The sequence below is a fragment of the Leptonotus elevatus genome, chromosome 2 (genome assembly GCF_054856555.1).
Source record: "Leptonotus elevatus isolate MCC_2025b chromosome 2, RoL_Lele_1.0, whole genome shotgun sequence".
Taxonomy (NCBI): Eukaryota; Metazoa; Chordata; class Actinopteri; order Syngnathiformes; family Syngnathidae; genus Leptonotus; species Leptonotus elevatus.
In genome coordinates, this window is record NC_141240.1 from 10,890,790 (window position 1) to 10,910,845 (window position 20,056).

The 20,056-nt window shown below is 39.9% G+C and overlaps 1 protein-coding gene across 3 annotated transcripts in view; it reads left to right on the forward strand.

The window, feature by feature from the left end:
* LOC147178408 (uncharacterized) overlaps positions 1–20,056 on the forward strand; it is a 53,830-nt gene that overhangs the window by 22,575 nt on the left and 11,199 nt on the right. For 2 of the 3 annotated variants that reach the window (XM_086067815.1, XM_086067817.1), the window contains exons 2-7: positions 892–949; positions 1,055–2,111; positions 2,205–2,439; positions 2,554–2,832; positions 2,927–3,107; positions 19,543–20,044. In XM_086067815.1, the coding sequence (XP_085923941.1) occupies positions 928–949; positions 1,055–2,111; positions 2,205–2,439; positions 2,554–2,832; positions 2,927–3,107; positions 19,543–20,044 (2,276 nt within the window). In that variant the 5' untranslated portion in view covers positions 892–927. Of the gene's footprint in view, positions 1–891; positions 950–1,054; positions 2,112–2,204; positions 2,440–2,553; positions 2,833–2,926; positions 4,250–19,542; positions 20,045–20,056 lie in introns of those variants that run through there. The other variant, XM_086067818.1, reaches the window with a different exon arrangement.

Sequence of the window (20,056 nt, forward strand, 5' to 3'; positions counted from 1 at the left end):
GAGCGGAATGGAGAAGAGCAGGGACATGCACGCACACTCAAGCAGCGTTATATTGAGTCATTGGAGTGCCACTGTATTGCCAATATTTAAAACGGATGACATCAAATGCAGTACTTCAAGACTATGGCATGCAATGTGGAAGCACATACAGTATAAACATAAATATATACATAAATTAACACATATACATCTCAATATTTTAAATTAATAATATATATTTTTTTGAAGTTTTGTCAGTTTTAATTTTGCTGCTTTTGCTGATGTTTTAGAGTTTTGTCGAGGTACCGGTATCGAGGTATTTTATGCAGGTATAGTATCGAAGTCAAAATTTTAGTATTGTAACAACACTAATTGGAACGAAGCCTATATATCACAACAGTAATCGGAAACTGCGTAGGTGTGCGATGCAATTTGCACAATGCACAATAGCATCGCACACCTACGCAGTTTCCGATTACTATTGTGCAAATTGCTAACATGAAAATTTGCGTCTTTCTGTATATTGGGGATCCTTATGGAATATTCCTGTAATAAATCTTTGGTGTGCTCAACATTTCTAGGTTCACAAAGGGGCTCTACGAGCTGGCTGCCAGACGATATTGGTGAAACCCCTATTATAGAATATGGCGAATGTTGGATTGTTAACATTGTGACCTCTTATAAATGTATAACTAAATGTTATATATCTATAACTAAAATATTGACAATGTAATGTTTGCTTCAGGCATGGCTGGAGTGTAAATATTGAAATTTAAATTGTTACAATAGTGTCTATTATGTCTCTTTGACACACACACACAAACACGAATAATTTATACTGTTGAGTTCCAGTTTCCTGCGTGACTACTTTTCAATTGTGCGCTAATTAGTAATGTACTTTATTTTGGACAGCCTTGATTCATTCCAGTGGATGTCAGTGTGGAACTAATGGAGAATAATGCAGGCTCAGGTAAAATATCTTATACTTAGTGTACTGTGTTCTGTTGACAGGCTGGTCCAAATCATCATGAGATAATTTATCTTTATTTGTGGGTTTTATGGTTTATTTTTGTAGAGGAGCAGCCAAGCAAGTCAGAAGCTTCGGGTGATAAACCTGGATTGTCCCAGCTTAGAAAGTCTTGGGGTTTCAGGCGATCAACTATAGCTCGACGTGAGTTTATAGAAGAAGTTGGAGACTTAACCCACAGCCCTCCACCTGCACGGAGAGTCAAAGGACGTAGTTTTCCACAGACAACGCTTGCCTCGAAAGACAACAAAGCTGCCCAATCTCCTGAACTACCTCGGACTGTTGTAGAAGATCTCGAGTGGTCTGCCCCGTCCTCACCTGTATCTGAGGAGACAAAACCAGCTTTAGCCTCTGCAGGAGGGTGTCTCGACCCAAGCATGTGGCAGGATATTGGGTCAGCTTTTCACACAGCTTTTACTCTTCTTGGCGGGGATGAGGATTTGCCAGTGGAAATATCTCAAGCTTTGGCAGTCCCTGATATTTTGGGAGTTGGCAATGTCTCAGAGACCCCTTCTCCACAGACGGCAGATGACCCAGAGGTGTCTGAACTCAGGAGACCTACAGACAATGTCGAAATTTTGCAGTCTGTTGTTTCAGATGAAGCGGCACACGCAGATGTCAACAATATAGTTTTAATCTCAAGTCAAGACGAGGATAATGAAGACATGACTTTGATTCAAATGAAACCCAGGCAAGGAGGCAGAGCCAGGAGAGGCGGAAGAGGAAAGGCCAGAGGGAAAGGGCGAGGAAAGGTCAAAGGAAGGGGAAGGGGCAGAGGGAGGGCTAAGGCATTTGAGGTTGAGACAATTGTGGCAGATGAAGATGATGATGATGATGATGTGATACTTGTTAATTCATCAGATGTACCCTCTGTAACAGCTCTGAGTCCCGTTCAACAAACAAGCCCAGACTTTATTATTATAGACACAAATGAAGATCTGAATACTGACATAACTCCAGGCCAGTATAATGATGCATCAGATGAGGAGGGAAAGCAAGGCGGCAGTGTTGTTAAACATGTTCTGGAAGATCCAAGCTTATCAGACTCCAAGGGTTATGAACCTGATGCTTTGTACTGCATCTGTCAGCAAAAACGCAACGAAAGGTAACTTTGGTACTACATCCCCTTGGCAGAGTTGCTGCTCCCACTTGAAATGATTAGTAACTTCCTGATCCCTTCATTTGGTTCCTTCTCTAGGTTCATGATCTCCTGTGACAGTTGCCAAGAGTATTTCCATGGTGTCTGTGTTGGTGTCAGTGAGTCAGAAGGCTGTAAAGAGTACATATGCCCACCTTGCACTGCAAAGCAGCTGAGCCTGCAACTCCAGTCTGAATGTCACTCCCAGGCAGATCCAGAAATTTCTCCTGAGGTCTTGTCACTCAGTCCTTCTGGTGATGAACCTGAGGGGAAAGAGGAGTGGGAGACCCTGAAGGTTCGGATTTAATTTGGATTCTGGCACTGAATTTGTAACTTAAGTGACTTGATTGTTTTATTATTTGTAATTGTTCGTTTGAGGTCTGGTCATAAAATGCCAATCTGGTTTCAGAAAACTGTAGACGTGGAGGTGAATCACATAGAGGAGTTTCTTGCAATAAGGCCTGAGCCTGGAACTGAACCTGAAGGGGAGATGGAGACGGATTTTTCTCGTCCACTATGTATTGGCCCAGGATGCTCCAAACCGGCATTACAGGAATCTGTTTATTGTGGCAATGATTGCATTGTACAGCATGCCACTGTCACTATGAAGTCCCTCTCTGACACAAGTGTGTCCAATCCTAGAGGTCAACTGCAGAAAAAAGCTCCACCTGTAATACCTACTGCAAAGGTATTTAAGTCAATTTAAATATAGTGATCTAGAAATATAGTGTCTAATGTCAGTCAATATAAATGTTTGATGATTGAAAATATCTTCCCCTCAGGGTCGAAGCTCTAGTAGGGTGTCTGCGAGGTTAGCAGCAAAAGCTGAAGAACGTGCCAAAGAAGAGGAGCTGATGGAAATTGATGGATCACAGACAGAGGATACATCTTCCATAGCCTGTGACCCCATTCTCACGGGAGTTCAGGCCACTCTGCAACCATCACCTAAGTTTTACACAGCGTGTATGTACCATTCACTACTCATCCTCTTCCATATCATACAGCAGCGTTAAATTCCCCCTTTGGCATTAGGCTTCCTTCCTCTTTGCACAAGTAACACAATCATGCACAGTGATACATAAATACAGTATATAATAATTCTTTGGGGTCACTGATACATGACAGGGGTCAGGAGTTGGTAAGTATATTACAATTCTTATGTCAAATGTAGCCCGTGATATACTGAAACACAATCTTGATTTTGCCTCTTTTGAACACAATTCAAACCAGTTTTGTGTAACTGGAAAATGAAAAAGCAAAGCACAAAAGTGCCTTTTGGGGTTTTATCCAGTACGCAGGGGCTTTGAATGAATTTGAATGTACATGTCTCATCACTGATTATACCAGTGCAGTTGCATTTGCAGTTGTTCCCTTAAGTGGGAATTTCAAAGTGACCTAATCCACCTCTTAATACCGCCATCACGTCACAAAATAATACACAAAAGCACAATATACCCATGTGTGGCATTACAGAGAAAGAGAGGCATTTCACATATTTGAATATGAATACCACTATTACTAAAGCAAGAAACAGTTTAACCTTTCTCGTCCAATACATCACCGTCAAACAACTCCTAAAATCACATTGCAAGACAGATGACTGACAATTTCGGACATCACTCTGAAATGTAGTTGGCTTTAATTGACTTCAAATGACTTAACAGCATTAAAGGCTCTGGGCAGATTACATTGACATGACAACACACACATTTTAAATTGAATGGACAAAAAAACAAACACACATAGGACTAGAAGTTGGGCAGCCAAGATGCTATGAAGTGAAGATAATGGACTGTTGTAAATAATTTAATGCAACTGCATGCACGTTGTAAATGTCGGTCAGTGCTCCTGATAATGTTTAGGCCAGGAGAGAAGACCCTGACTACATGCCACTGCTTTATACAGATAACAGTGATTGAGTGTCCCTTGTAAAGTATCATGCAGTCTTGGTATTCTCGGAAGAAACTCACTCGAAACATGTAAAAGCAATTTATTAAAGTAGGTACCACATGAAGATTACATCCCCAATTTCATTCATCTCATCATGTTTGACACATCCAAACATATAGGGTTGCAGGTGGTGTTAAACATTAAGCCCAAATACACGTCAAATCATCTTAGGGATAAAGCACATTGCCACATTCAATATTATTCAGGTGATGGATTGACATCTAATTGACAGTCCTTTGTGCAAAATTTTATAATTTTACCAAAATCATCAAATTAATCTTGATTAATTAAATTTTAATATAACAATATTTGTAATAAAAAGCAAACATTTTTAATTTAAATGGAATTTAGTAGACTACTAAATAAAATAATAGACGATGTGAATATTTTTAACACCGGAAAAAGGCATTTTGTGGCATTTCAATACAAAACAGTAGCAAAACAAATTGAAAAAGTTCTTGGCCAGACCAAAAATGAAAAGTGCCATGTTTTTCTTTTTCTAACCCTTTATCTTCTACCACTGAAAGTGGAGTTTGTCCCATGGTGACGTACCAGTTTTGATCCTTGAAGCAAATCATTTTATCAAGATTGGTTTACTTCAAACTCGTACTACGACTGCGAGTGCTAACAGCTCCAGTTTGGTTTCTGTTGTAGTTTCTCCAGCCACTGATCTAAATGAGCTTGGCCAGTGTGCCCGAGCAGCCCACCTATTGACCATGCCTATGAAACTGCTATTTTACTTTGGAGACTGGGGCGCAAGGGGGCAGACTTTTTATCAAAAGCGATACATGGACACTGAAAATAAGTCACAACTTGCTCAATTCAACTGATTTTCATGAAGTTTACTTTATGGCTGTTAGGTTACTGCATGCACTATTATTACAAAACATTAGAAAAGAGAGAGAGAAAAAAATCTTACGTATGAGACGTTATTCCCTGTTTCCTCGTTGGGACTGTACGACATTGTGCACAAGAGTATTCTGCACAATGTGCAGGCTTCCTTTGTTTTTGGTTTTCGTGACGTCCACACACATGAAATGTGCTGACACTTTGAGAGACACGCACACACCTTAAAGTGGCAAGTCGTATCGACCTATTCTTCATATCTATGGAACCGGACAGTTGAAGTACGTTGGTGAGACTCAAACACCTTTCATCAGGTAGTTTCTTTCTTTATCCCTCTTAATGAACTTTGTCTCCTATCAGTCATAGCAACATGGTCGATTTCCCTATTTTGCTAGCCGAACTGAGCTCTGACGTGTCAGTCAATGAGTGCACTAACAAAGGTTATATATTGTTTGGAACAAAGGATGAAAAACAAACTATTATTGAAATGGGTTAAATATTTAGATGTATTAATTTACTTGTATTTTTTTTAATTAACACGTTAAAGGCCCACCCCTAGCGTTTTTCTCTTTACATTATTATTATTACATGCAGTACATAAACACCGATTCAATGAGCATACAAGCGAATGACTGAGCATCTCAGTGTGGTGCTTTGCTCAAGGGTGCAAGAAGCAAGTCCGCAGTGGAATTAAACCTTTTAAATCCCAAGTAGTCCTACATAAATGATACTTGAAGCTTCGTTGCAAGGGTGTATAATACATTGCAATCACTAGTTTAAGGATGTTACATTAGGATTTTGTTATATTTCCACTGTAGATGATTGATACAAATGTCAAGAAGGTTACACTGAGAAAAAAATTGTCACACTTACTCAATGCTATCAGGCATTTTTTCCCTCACCCCTAACCACGAACTGAGGTCAACATGAATTCCAAGCTCATAAATATGCAGAGATGGGTTAGAGTAGCCAAAATTTTTACCCAAGTAAGAGTGGTGTTACTTTTAAATAGTAGGACTTAAGTAAAAGTAAAAAGTAGTCTTCCAAATAATTACTTGAGTAAGAGTAAATACATATTCAGTGAAAAAAACTGCTTAAGTACTGAGTAACTGGTAAGTTTGAATGTAATTTTTTTCCCCATCAGTGTAAAAAATTAATAATAAAATATGAATGTAAAAATTCAGTAAAACAATAAATAAAATCTTTATAAATATATATATGTTTTAAACACTAATGGAGTGTGTTAGTTTTTGAGTTCTACCTAGGTCCTATGCAGAACGCAAAACTAACACATTCCCTGCAATGGAGTAAAAGTACCGTTTCTTTACATATACTCAAAAGTCAAAATGATGTTGCATCAAAACTACTCTGGCATGTACAGTTTATTCCAAAAGTTACTCAAGTGATTGTAAGGCAGTAAATGTAGTATGATTCTAGTACCCACCACTGTAAATATGTAAATATTAGGCATGAGCTTTCATTTTAGTGCACTTGGGGAAAACTGTCGGAAGAACAGTTGCACAGGTACAAGTTGCAAGGGTTGGGGAATACAGGTCCAGAAAGTAAAAACTCTGATTCAGTTTTGCTTTAGCTGCTTCTACTCAACAGGTGGAGATGAGCTTGTTTACCTGCCAGTTAGCACTTGTGGCTAAAGCCAATCTGTGGCAGTGTTTTTACTAGGGGTGTCCAAATCACACTTTTTTAGACCCGAGTCAGTCACCTCATTTTGAAGATCAGCTGATTCTGAGTCTCGATCCAATGCCTTGGCATTGTATTAAGGAGAAAAGGTGTTTTTCGTTTGTTTGTTTTTTAAACAAAACAATCCCAACACCTTTTATATGGTGAGTGGAGCAGTGGTTAATCTAAGTAAAACACTTAAAACCCTTTTTTTGAGGTGGTGGGAGTTGGAACATCTATGACAGGGTTCACCGGTTCTGGTCCTCGAGGTCTGGAGTCCTGCAGGTTTTAGATGTTTCCGCCTACCAACACATCTGATACTAAAGATCAGGATAGTTAATCAGGCATGCTGATGAGCTGGTTATATGAATCAGGTGTGCTAGTGGGTGGAAACATCTAAAAATCTGCAGGACTCTGGACCTCGAGGACCGGAATTGGCCAACCCTGATCTGAGTTACTCAAAGGGCTATTATTAACCAGTATATTCATTTTTAATGAGAGGTTTATTTTTAGAACCTACTGTAGCCGTTTTAAAGCAGGCTACTTAAAGGGGAAGTCAACCCATTTAAAAAATTTTAACAATATGTTCCATGCATCCCCACTAGTCTTAATATGGTATTTCTGGTTGATATTGTGTTAGTGGAATATAAGTTAAGCAGCAAAATCCAGCCGTTTTTATCCATCTCCATTTTGCCCCTTCCTGCCGACGAAAGATGACATCAATGTTACTCAAGTCTCAGGTAACAACCAATCAAAGCTCATCTTCAGAAAACCGGTGAGCTGTGATTGGTCATTGCCTGAGCCCTGAGCAACATTGATATCATCTTCAGTCAACAGCCAGTGGCAAAATGGCCGCCATTTTGAGATGCATCAAAACGGCCTGATTTTGCTTCATAGCTCATATTCCACAAATGCAATATTAATCAGAATGTCATGTTTAGACTAGTAAGGTTACATATAACATATTATTGTCAAGACATTTTTATGGTTGACTTCCCCTTTAACACAATTGATGGGCTAACCTACTGATGTTCTTCTTTAGGAAGAAAAAAAAATACAGTATGCATATGTACATGAAACAAGCACAAATGCAGCAACATACAAATTGTGTCATTTTGGGTCCTTTTCACAGTGGATGGGCGGCTGGATGAGTCATCACATGAAACTAATATGTTTACAGTAATATCTATAAAACTGTAGCAGTACAAAGATTTTTACAGCACAAACGAATGGTACCATTTTGGGTCTGTTTCGCAGTAGATGGGGGGGGGCTGGCTGAACTCTGGATGACCTAAAAAAATAATTGCTAGCAACGGCAAAACAGTAGCAGCACAAACAAAACTTTTCATTGCACAAACATAATGGACTATTTCCCTCAAATTTTGGGTGGGGGGGCCAACTTCATGACAAACAAGGGCCTTCCGTTGAAGGGCAAGCAAACAAAATGTATTTAATCTTAAACAACTTTGGCCCTGGACTCGCACCAAACTAGACTGCCGGCCCGGGCAGGATTGGGGACCTCATGAAGGACGACCTACTCTCCGGATTCATGCTATGCTAGGCTAGGCTAGGCTAGGCGCCTGGGTCACTTCAAAGGTCTACCGACGCTACCGCACTGTCCCGGCGGATGCCGCAGCTGGATCCGCGGGAAGGGCCCGAAGCACGTCCAGAGTCTCCAGCGCTTGTTAGCGGCAGGCCTGCCCGTCAGTGAAGTGCAGCTGGGAAGCATGCTACATATTTCTATCCTTTCCACCAAAGAAATGCTCACTTGACACAGTGCAAGTCGCACTGTCTCCGCTTTTTACTTTAAAGATAAAAACTTATCATCTACTTCCAAATGCCTCCACACAGCCCACATAATGCACAACTAATAGCTATTTCCTTGTTTTGCCCACTTGACGGCATTCAGCCAATAGTGTCACTGTAGCAAAGTGACAGCGCACGCTAACCTGTGTGGAAAAATTAAGTTTCATTCTGTGCCACCGCGTAACTCCAGATCTAATAAAGTTATGAAAAGAACCTCAGATATTTATCCGAGTCCTGATCCGGAGATAACGTCCGATTCTGATTGAGTCAGCAGCCACGTAAACGGGCCCGATTTCCGATCACAGGGCAACATCCCTAGTTTGTACTGTCTGGACCTGGATTCCCTAACCTTGGATACAACATAACCAGAAACTTGGAAGACACAAATTTTGGAAACGTCTTTGCTCTGTTCTCAGAGAGCAAACCTTTCTTCATTTCGTCTGTACTACAATAGCATACAAGTACAGTTATATGCCACTATAATACTGATTACAGTGGACCCTCTGTTCACGAGCACTCCTGTACACCAACAAATGGGTTTATGAAGTAATTTTCAGATAAACACCGCTTCAATTCACAAAGTATGCTTCACAAACAGTCCACAAACAGTCACGGCATCCATATGGAACGCTCAGTTGTACTTTTGCTCACACGGTGCGAGCATCGGTTGCTCCATGCATTTCACACACAGATGCATATTTTTTTCTCCCCAGTAGCTAGCCCTCAGTATTGCTCCCAAGAAAGTGAAAATGCAAGTGTGATTTGAGGAAGCCCTGGAAAGTGTGTCTCAGTTCCGGCGGCGTCCGGTGGGCTGTCGCTGGCGAGGCTGGTAGCGTGCTGTGGCTGGGGAAGCAGCAGCTCCGATGCCTGCCAGTGCTACAGTGCGGATGGGTCGTCCAGCAGCTCAGTGTGAGGCCTCCGGTCACATCTCAACGTGGAAGGGTTATCCCTCTTGGGCAGTCTGCTCCTTGTTGGGCGTTTGTGCCAGCTGTATGCAAAGGCATCTTTGTTCTGGGGCTGGAACAGATGAATTTGATTTGTATTTATTTTAATAGGAATATCTCTCACAAACCTTTCACAAGTCCGTGGACGAATTCAGTTTCTGAACTGTGATTCTTGTATTTGATTTATTTCATCCTTTGGGAAACCGGGGGTCTCAATATGCATCTCATATTGCATACGTACAGTATATTGGCACAGTACAATTTACAGCCATCATTGCCCTGCATCATGCTTCAAACATTATATACAAGCAAGCATATGTCTCAAACTCTGGTCCTTGAAGGCCGCATACCTGCATGTTTTGGAGGTATCCCTCTTCCAACACAACAGATTCATCAGCAAGCTCTGCAGAAACCTGGTAATGATCATGATCATTTGGTTCAGGTGTGTTGGAGGAGGGAAACCCCTAAACCATGCAGAACTGCAGCCCTCGAGGACCGGAGTTTGAGACAGATGATATGCAGTATGTTAAAACCAATTCTTACATTTTCTTGCTTCTGCAGCTTGCACACTCCTGATGCTGCTTCACTTATCACAAACTAACTAACTTACACTGTTCCACAACATCACACATTGGTGTTGGGGGTTGTTTGGGCTCTTATAGGAGATGGAGAGTGAAGTCATAGTCCACGTGACAATGAATGGGATGCGATTTTGGTTACCGGTACTTTGCTACAGCCATCATGAAGTCATTCTTTCCCTGCAAAGGATGATTTTTTTCTTTCTCTACACTATATTAAAACATCCAGAGGTTTGGTTTAGGTGAGAAAGCTGATGATCGTTACTTTGAATCCCCCCCACCCACCGCAGCACGTTTTCTAACACACTACAATTATTTGGGGGTCAGTGTTCTTCTAGCTGGAAACCCCATCCCACCATCCTCCAACAAAACACTGACATGTGACACACTGAAACAACAAAAGCTGAACAGTGTCTTTGACAGCGAACCAGATGTGTTAAGATTTCGGTCACATACAAACAAAATGATCAAACATTCACCTCATCAATAAATAACAGACTCTATCCATCTACACCCAAGATACTATCCCCAAGGAAGGTACATCTTACAGTAAACAAACCCAACACAATGCAAACAATGTAGAGTGGAGTGCCCATTTGAACGAGGTTAGAGTATGTCAATTTAAAGCAAGGATCTTTTTATTGTACTTTACGGACAGTCATAACTCATCACGAGCAGACGCTGGTGTGCTGTTAGTATTCAGATAAGCAGTTCAAGAATGGATGGATGAATAGAATCATGGTCTTGTGGAACATTCAAAATGAAATCAATACATCCACAGAGCAACATTTTGTGGTAAAGTGGAATCTGTCATCAGCCGCATCCGTTCCCTTTTGATGACACTTCTGTCAAGTTCCCAGATTCAAATAAGTTCCGACGGGTATCAAGGTCAAGAGGCAGTACACACTTACAGTGGTTGGGATCTGTAGCCGACATCACCACTACACTCGCTGACTTGCTGCACATTTTCATCATATTCAAGGGAAGCAACACAGCAATCTAAACATCTTGAGACGTGCCTGTGAAATTGAGGCCTTTTTTGAACATACCCTCCATGTATGCTGGGTGTTCTGGTGCTTGGCTATATTGCCTCCTTGCATTACATGCACATTTCTTGACAATTTCCCTGCAAACATTCTCTCACTATTGGATGTTCAAAATGCCTCTTGCGAATTGCTTCGTAAAACATCTAACAACAACATAAGAATATTTAAACAAATCATCAGATGTCAGCATTTTGAAGTTGTGCAGGAAGACATGACCCTCTTCTTTGTTTGTTCGTTCTTTTCTTTTCTTTTGGTTCCAAACAAACAACACATTCACTGTCATGGACTAGTGTTAATTTTATCAGCCATTTTTAAATGTAGTCTAATTTTTAGTCCAGTTTCAGACACACTTATTATTTGTCATTGTTAGTCAACCTCATCCCATTTTTATATAGTCTTTGTTTAGTCGACTATAAATCGAGCATTTTAGCATTTATTTTAGTCCAAGAAAACATCATTTTATTCATCTAGTTTTAGTTAACAAAATCTGTCAACATTTTAGTCTAGTTTTAGTCAGGACAATCATTTTACCCTTTTACATTATTTTTTTTTGTTAGAAGATAATATTGAACACTTCCATATAATCTAAAACTACTTCACATAAAAAAAAGAAAAAAAGTGGCTATGACTACAAACTAGTAAATTAGCGAGGATTATTTAGTGGTCAGATTAACGTTATTGTTGGAATGTTACAGCTGTTGGATTAATGTTGCATTATTAACCACCACTACCAAACTTTTTGTTAACTATTCACGATGTCTTTGTGGCGCGATGTCTTTGTGGCTGTGACGTCTCTTCAGATTTATTGTGTTGTTTTTCAGCTACCTTGTGTCCACTTTCCTTCCCTTCGACTCAAATCAAGCATAGGTTTTTCTCCACACGTAGCAATATTGTGTCCATATATCACGTCTTCTCTACTTGTTTTTTTTCCACCTTTCACCGTGAATCCTGTCTGTCCCATGTTTGTGCACGTTGCACTCGCTAGCTGCAGGGCTGCTGTTGTGTCACTGTGTGTTCGAGACAGATTAGAAGACAGGATTTTACAAAATCGCAGTTGTTGTTTAATAATGAGGGTTTTAATCTAGTTTAGTTTTCATCAACAAAAATAACACTATCATGGACTGAGAAATGCCTCTCGATTAAATTATTATTCTCAATGGTAATTGGCTAAATGAGTGTCACAGTGACGTAGGTCTGGGCGATCTGGCCCAAAAAGAAAATCTCGATTTTTGCAATCATTCAGGACTATTTCAATTTTAATCTAATAAACCCAGCAAACATTTATTTAAAGGTTTCATTTATTCAAAAATAATTCCTGTGCAAAATATTCAGACAACAATAATGTATACTGTAGGGATAGACCAATAATCGCTGCCGATATTCAGCATTTTATGAATATCTGCATCAAACCCTTTTTTTTGTTTTGATGGCCGATAAATTAAAAACTGTTATTTTAGCTCTGACGGGCGCTTTTCTCCTCCGTCTGCTCTGAGTCGTGCTGTAGACTCCCTACAGCATTGGCTCGCCCACAGCACCATCTGATTGGTTACTCATGCAATGCTAACAGCCAATAAGCAGCAATTAGCGGCTATTAGCCTGTGAGCTAACGGTTAGCTTGCAAATTAACAGCTATTAGGTTAGCTCGCGGGCTAACCTAATAGCCGTTTTTTAGCGGCTATTTGAAAATTATCCCGGGGTTAGCGTGTGGGTGAATGGTTAGCCCGCGAGCTAACAGTTAGCCTGCGAATTAGCGCCTATTTGGGAGTTAGTGTGCGGAAGCCACATTATAGTTGGTGCAAAAGCTGATGGCAAACAAAAAACCTTTCACATGTTGCAAATCACAAAAGCTGTTTAATAAACATGTCCTTAAAGGCATTTAAGCAGACAAGTGAGAGTTTTTATTATATATTTTATTATTAAAAATTTTGACACCAACTTTTTTTTTCCTGCAAATGTATATCGGTTATCAGCCTCCCTGACTACCGATAATCGGTATCGGCCCTGAAAGAAGCATATCGGTCTATCTCTAGTATACTGATTCTGAATCAGTTTATCATAAACTTAGCATTCATAGTTTGTGCTTGAATGCCACAGTTAAGTAGTTGGTGGCTATTGTAAACATGTCTTGTAAACCACCCATCCAGCATTCTGCCACAAAATTACAACTCACAAAAATATTTGGATTTAACAGAACATAAGAACAACAGCTTTTAATAATCCAAAAGCCAAAACAGGATTTCACGATTTAGCAAATTTTCAATCATTAGATTTTTAAAATGTCGATGTATCTAATTAATTCGATTTATTGTCCAGCCCTAAAGTGACGTAACAGTTAATGTCTGCCTCAGAGGTGAGAGGTCCTGGGTTTGAATGTCAGCTCTGGTCTTGCTGGTTCACCCCACCCTTTTCTGCTGACTCTCCTGCTTCTTCCCATTTTCCAAAAAAACATCCAAGTTAGGGTAACTGAAGACTGAATTGACCATAGGTATGCATGTCAATGTAAATTGTTTACTTTATGTGCCCTGTGATTGGCCAGGGCCACACATCAAGTGCATACACGCACACGCACAAATACTGGTATCGGGCCGAAACCTTATAAATCACAATTTGGTCAATTTCAAATTTGTTTAAAAAAAAAATACATTTTTGGTCAATCCACTTGTCATTTTTATAAATTATTGGCTGTATGAATATTAATCTAAAGTGTTAGCTTGCTCTCTTTGATGATAGAATGTTAAAGGTTGAACCGTTTTTGGGGTCTCCTGAAAAGTGAGGATTTTGAAGGTACAATGTTTTGGCCCGACATCAGCATTATACAAATTTAATGAAAATGAACACTGAAAATCAGACATAGCTTTTTGTGTTTCAACAGAATTTTATAGAAACAAACTGATGAAACAGCCCTGGACAAAATTGACGGTAGCCTTAACTCGTAACTAACCCTGGCCTTAACTAACAAATACTTTGTTGCACAACTAAACCTTTTGAGGCAATTCTTACAAACAAATGATTTATGTAACTTTCAATGAGACTTCTGCACCTCTCAGCAGGCATTTAGCCCACATTTTCATGACCAAACTGCTTAACTTGTCTCGGGTACAAAGGATGCTTTTTTGCAGATGGCATGTTTCAGCTCCTTCCACAAATGCTCAATAGAATTTAGATAAAGGCTTATAGAAGGCCACTTCAGATAAGTCCAGTCTTATGGTCTGAGCCATTCCTGTTTGTTGTTGTTGTTTTGTTTTGTTTTTTGTAAGACTTGTGGCCTGGGCCTGAATCCAAGCTTTTTGCCACAGTCTTTCATTGTACCCTGCACAGACTCAAGACACCCTGTGTCAGATGCAGCCCAAGAAAATAACAGCCTCCTCAATGTTTCACAGTATGGACAGTGCTTTCTTGGTGTGCTTTGTTTTTGCATCTGTCCAACATGCAGTTTGGCAAATTTCACTCTCACTTTTTATTTTTCAACAATGGCGTCTTCCATCCGATCGTCTCCCATGAAGTCCACTTTGGCTTAAATGACGTCAGATGTGCAATCTGACACTGATGTACCCTGATCTTAGAGTACACCTTAATTTTCTTATGGCGGTTGTTCTGAGCTCTATTGTTGCCATTCGTATTAGCAGTGTCTTTAATGTGTCATCAATTTTCTTCCCATGACCACATCCAGGAAAGTTGGCTGCAGTCCTGTGGATCTTAAATTTCTGAATGTGTGCAACTGTACTCACAAAAACATCAAGCTCCTTGGAGATGGTCTTATCGCCTTTAGAGATGGTCTTATCGCCTTTACCTTTAACGTGCTTCTAAATTTTCTTTCTGAACTCCTGAGCCAACTCGCTCTTTTGCTTTCTCTGGTCCATGATTAGTACACACCATGTCACCTAACACTAGCACACTGACTACTGTACGCACTTGTTGCCCTTTAAGTAGGCTGAGTGTCTGACTTACACGTTTGAAGACACCTGTGATGCTATCTAGAAGACACACCTTGGTTGAACATGTCCCTATGATCAAAGTATTTTCAATCTTCTGGGGCGCCATCGTTTTTTGTCCAGGCCTATATCATGAGATTTACTTTTTGTTTTGTTTTTTTAAAACTGTAGAACCATAATTCAAAAGTAATGTTTGATTTTCATTGGTTACAGGCAATTTCCATTTTTCTTTCATTCACATAGGGGTATCAACAGTTTTGTCCATACATGTACGTATGTATGCCTACAGTCCTACACGCATGCAAACACACACACACATACACGTTCTCAGTGCATAAATGCACATGTCTTAGTGTGTTCTCTATAACTACTGTAGCTGCTTTATGCAACAATATAATAGTGTAACGTGATCACCCCCTAGTGGCCGAAATTGTTATGCAACCTTCGATGACATCTGATATGCACAGTAGACAGAGCTGTACATACATGTCTATCTACAGTTTAGAAGCTGTTCAACCCAATTCGTTTTTTAATACTAAATTGTACTTATCCACAAATTTAGAAATGTTACACAAAAGAAGTCATTACGATACCATTATATAACTTCCATTTCTAAACAAAAATATTTAGTTTCAGTGTTTGCATGTTGTGTGTCAATAATTCTCAGAGGAGAATTGAGTGGTGTGGCTACAGAGCAGTTTACACTCCACTGTGCTCATATCATGTCATGATCCAGATTCCCAATTTGTTGTATTTTTACAACAAATACAACTTATTTGTTAACTCAGTATTAACCAATTCAAACATTTAAAATGAACAAAGTTATTTTGTTAATATCAGGCTACTTTCAAAAGAGTATAAGTAATCATTCAGTATTCTGAGAGGAGGCCTTTTAATTCTTGCCCCTTTTGCTTTTCTCCGTGGCGGAGGTTAGCATTATTAGTACCCTCAAATTAATTTATCAGTTTTGAGTTTCAAAAATGGCATTGAAATCCGGCTAAATTTTGAAGTGGATATACAAAGGACAGCTGAGAGGTGTTCGTCAGGGATAGATCATCCATGATTGGATTTGTTTAATTTTATCACTCAGAATGACTGTGTGCATATGAAGGAAGATCCAAAGAGGACTAGTGTCTTCCGTGCATGCCTCCTTAGCGAGTGCTTTCCTCTTTCAGAGAAGAGTAAAATTCAGGCAGTGAGTTGGACCTGAAGTGCTCTGCCGGTATTGTCTGACTGCAAGTCAGTGTGTTTAAGATAAGTACCACCTGATGCACAATGAAAAAATAATCAACTGCAATTTCATGGTCAAATCTTTTAAACCACCTTGAAAATTGCGGTGCTTTTTCCTTCAGTGTTGGCAAGTGGGTGAGAATGTCGTTTAGCTGCAGCTGTCATGGAAGCCTACAAAGCTGTACATTTGACACTGCAATCAAGCCTGCGTCTGATAGCTGTGCAATGTCATTTCCTTTCTCCACACAGACCTTTCGAATCTCTTTTTCCTATTACAATTTTGCCCGGGCTGTACAGCCTGATAGCTGTGTAGCAGCCCATGTAAGGATTTTCACCCTCATGCCTGCAAGTTTGTCCCATTTGAGTCCCAAATGGACCAAACATTATTTCACCTCCGTAAATAAATCACTTGGAGTGATTTGTTATTATTTACTTTCATTGAGTGGATGGTTGCCAGTTCAGCAGTAATTTGAAGTCTAGTTATTCCACGTACAAGGATAAATTGCTGAGCAGGTGAAACGTACAATCGGCAATTCTTCGTTATTTTAATTTTAATTTTTTTAAAGGGTGCTATTGAGCCATTTATTAAAAACTGCACAAGGAATATTTAAAATATTGATGTTCACACGTCTGATGTGTGTGCTAAGTTTCATGAGTTTCCGTCTATGTTAAGACCCTAAAAAACAGTTTTTTGGGCGGGGTTTTGCGAAGTGTATTGCAATAGCGTGCGGCAATATAAAAACCTTTCAATAACTTTTCATCTTAAACATCTTAACATGAAATGTTTAAAGCTTGAAGACTATTGGATACATTTTGATGTGTGTGTAAAGTTTGGTGAGGTTTCATTCATATTTATGGTCTCAAAAAGGGGATTGTTTGTGGAGGATAATCATAATAATTCCTACAGAAACAATAGAGAGCTCACAGCTGTTTGGGATCTAATAAAATTAGAGGCGCTAGAACGCCGGCCTTTGACGGCCCGGCGCTCACACGCCCCGGCGCGCCCGATCGGAAGCGAGGCCGAGACCCCCCGCGCCATATACCCCCTTTTAACCGGGGGGGTTATGAGCCATCACCTGGCCGTCCTACGACGGAGCCCGGCGCTAGATAGAGCCAGAGAAGGATGATTTTTTCACACACACACACACACACACACACACACACACACACACACACACACACACACACACACACACACACACACACACACACACACACACACACACACACACACAGTTTTAGCATATGATTTTTTTTTTAAACTGGAAACTCCCTATTAAGAAGTTACACAAAAATCAACAAAACAATACTTTTCTAAAAGTATCAAGCATAAGCTCTCTACTTAAGCCTCTGGGCAGTTAATCTGAAATTTTCATCAGATCTTTTTGATCGTGTGTGTTAGTCCTGTTAGTTTCTTTCCTTGAGAGAATGTGGAAACGGTGATTTATATTTTTTGGTAGTGTTTTCTTTTCATTGTCTTGACCTATATTACTGTGCAAACGTCTTAGACCAGCACTAGCTTTCATTTAATTGTTTTCACTGCAATCTATTTGTGAGTATAAATTATTTTAAACTAAGATGATACAGTTTGAAGTATGCAATTATTATACAAAAACTCAAACATTTTCCACAAAACCTATTGACCTTTTGCACGTGACGTCACAGCCCTCATGGGAACGCCCCCTACGGGACGCTGGACGACAAAAGAGCCACTTGCCTGTATTGTAACCATTGAATCTCATACAGCGTAAAGTCCTTTATTTAACCCATTATCTTATAAAATGGTCATATCTTGCTTTGCAGTCGGTTGTACAGACAGACAAAGGCGTAAACCAAATGTTGCTTTTTATCAAGTACCTACTAACCTACTAATGAAGACAAAAGACGTCGATTGATAGCAGCAATCAACAGAAAGAAATGGCATCTCACAAAGTATTCACGGATTTGCAGCGATCATTTTTTGCCAGGTTAGTAGATAAATGTTGTAATTAGTAGATAAATGTTCATACATTTTACTAATAAACGTACACTCTAACAGAGGTGTCGAATTGCGTGTTTTAAAATCACATTAACGAGCCAGATAGTTAGCGTCCACTCTGCACGAACACACAGCTTAATTTTAAAATGCACCTTCTTCAAAACTATGAAGTGCATTTGACTGTTTAATAATGGGGGATTTCGTCTTTGTGCTTGGAGTTTTTTACTCTGGAGCCGGAGTCATATTCATGAAATTACCGCATAGCTTGCCACCACGATTTGTACATTTGGTCCATGCTAGTAAACATAGTAACATAACATAATCACAGCATTTCAATATAAAACGGACTATGTAATAATAAGTCAGTTAGAATGATAAACAAGTTTTACCTTTGCATTACGAGGTATATTGTCCCCCGGGTGTGAGCGTAGCATCTCGTCCCAGAGACATCTTTTGAATCAGCTCCGGTGTAAGAAAAGAGGGGATTGACTACATAATAATATAGGTCGTGCGCTGTGAATTCCAGCTAAGTCGGCGATTTGATTACCTTGGTAAAAACAGCAGGCAACAGCGCTCTATGAGTCCCGACTAAATGTGCAACTTCGACTGACAGGCGACCTTCGGTTGAAGTAATAGATTCCATGCGCAATAATACCTTTTGAATGGTAAAATAACAGTCCCTAAGTCACTAAATCGCTCTGGTTCACATCCACTTCCAATCAACAATCATTTCCTTCCGCCGTCTGTCATAGGCCGGTTACGTGATCACGTGACATCGGTGCAAATGGTCAATAGAGTGCTGGTCCATGTGCTAAAGAGGAACCCAGTACCACTACTGGCTGCAATTCCAGATGTCACCTCACAAGTGCATTGCTGACATTACTGGCGGTCAATTACATGATCTTTTGCAACAAAAATTCAAATTACATTTAAAAGTACTGGGAAAGATCCCTTCCTGCCACTGTCATACAGCCGTTACAATAGTCTGTATCTATACACACGTGTATTGTATTTAAAACATAAAACCAACAAACTATAATTCAATGCCAATTGTATTCTGTGTGGTAAATGAATGGGGCTACCATTGTCACTCAAATATCTAGTTTTTCCTTTCTTCTCACTCATTTCCTCTCTTTCTGTTATCCGCTAACAGAGAAATAAAGCAACAGTGGTAAAGGCAATTACTTGTTTTCCTTCACAATTGTGTCATGTTCTTTGTGGCTCAAAAACATAAACTGTATGCAGTGATTCAAGATGCTGTTTCCTGATAAATAATTATTTCATAATGTCCAGTTCTGACTCGTTAAACTCACCCCGTGTGTGGCTGGCTAAGACTTTTGCAAATACTATATGTCACGGTGTCAACAACAATGAAGCTCACACAATGTCTTGCTGTTTTTCCACCTGACAGCTTCAAAGGAATGTAAACAAAAAGAGGATGAAACTCCCCAAGAAGAAAATTCAGAGGACCCCTCCACAGATGCATGTCCCTCACCTCAACCTGTGTCTGAACCAGTTGTAGCACAGAGTAACTCTGATGTCAGCACAGTGGAGTCCAAAAAATGTCACACTTCAGTTGAAACAACTGAAGAATCAAATCCCTCCGTACCTCCCATAAAAACAAAATTTGGTCCACAATCTCCAACCACATTAAGATCCGAGCACAATAAAACAGAGGCTGTTTTGAACTCCTTGACATCATATATAATACCAAAGAAGCAATCAGCACTTCAGCCCTCATCAAGCCACATGGCAGCCTCATCCCAGAAGCCTTCGGTCCCAGCCCTGCTGAACGAGACCCGCAATCTACCTGTGCCACCTGCACCAAGCGCTCCCCCCTCCAGACCTTCTCAGCCAAATAACCAGGTCAGACAGAGCATCCAGCGCTCGCTCACAAGCATCTTGTACAAAAGGTAAGTCTCAAG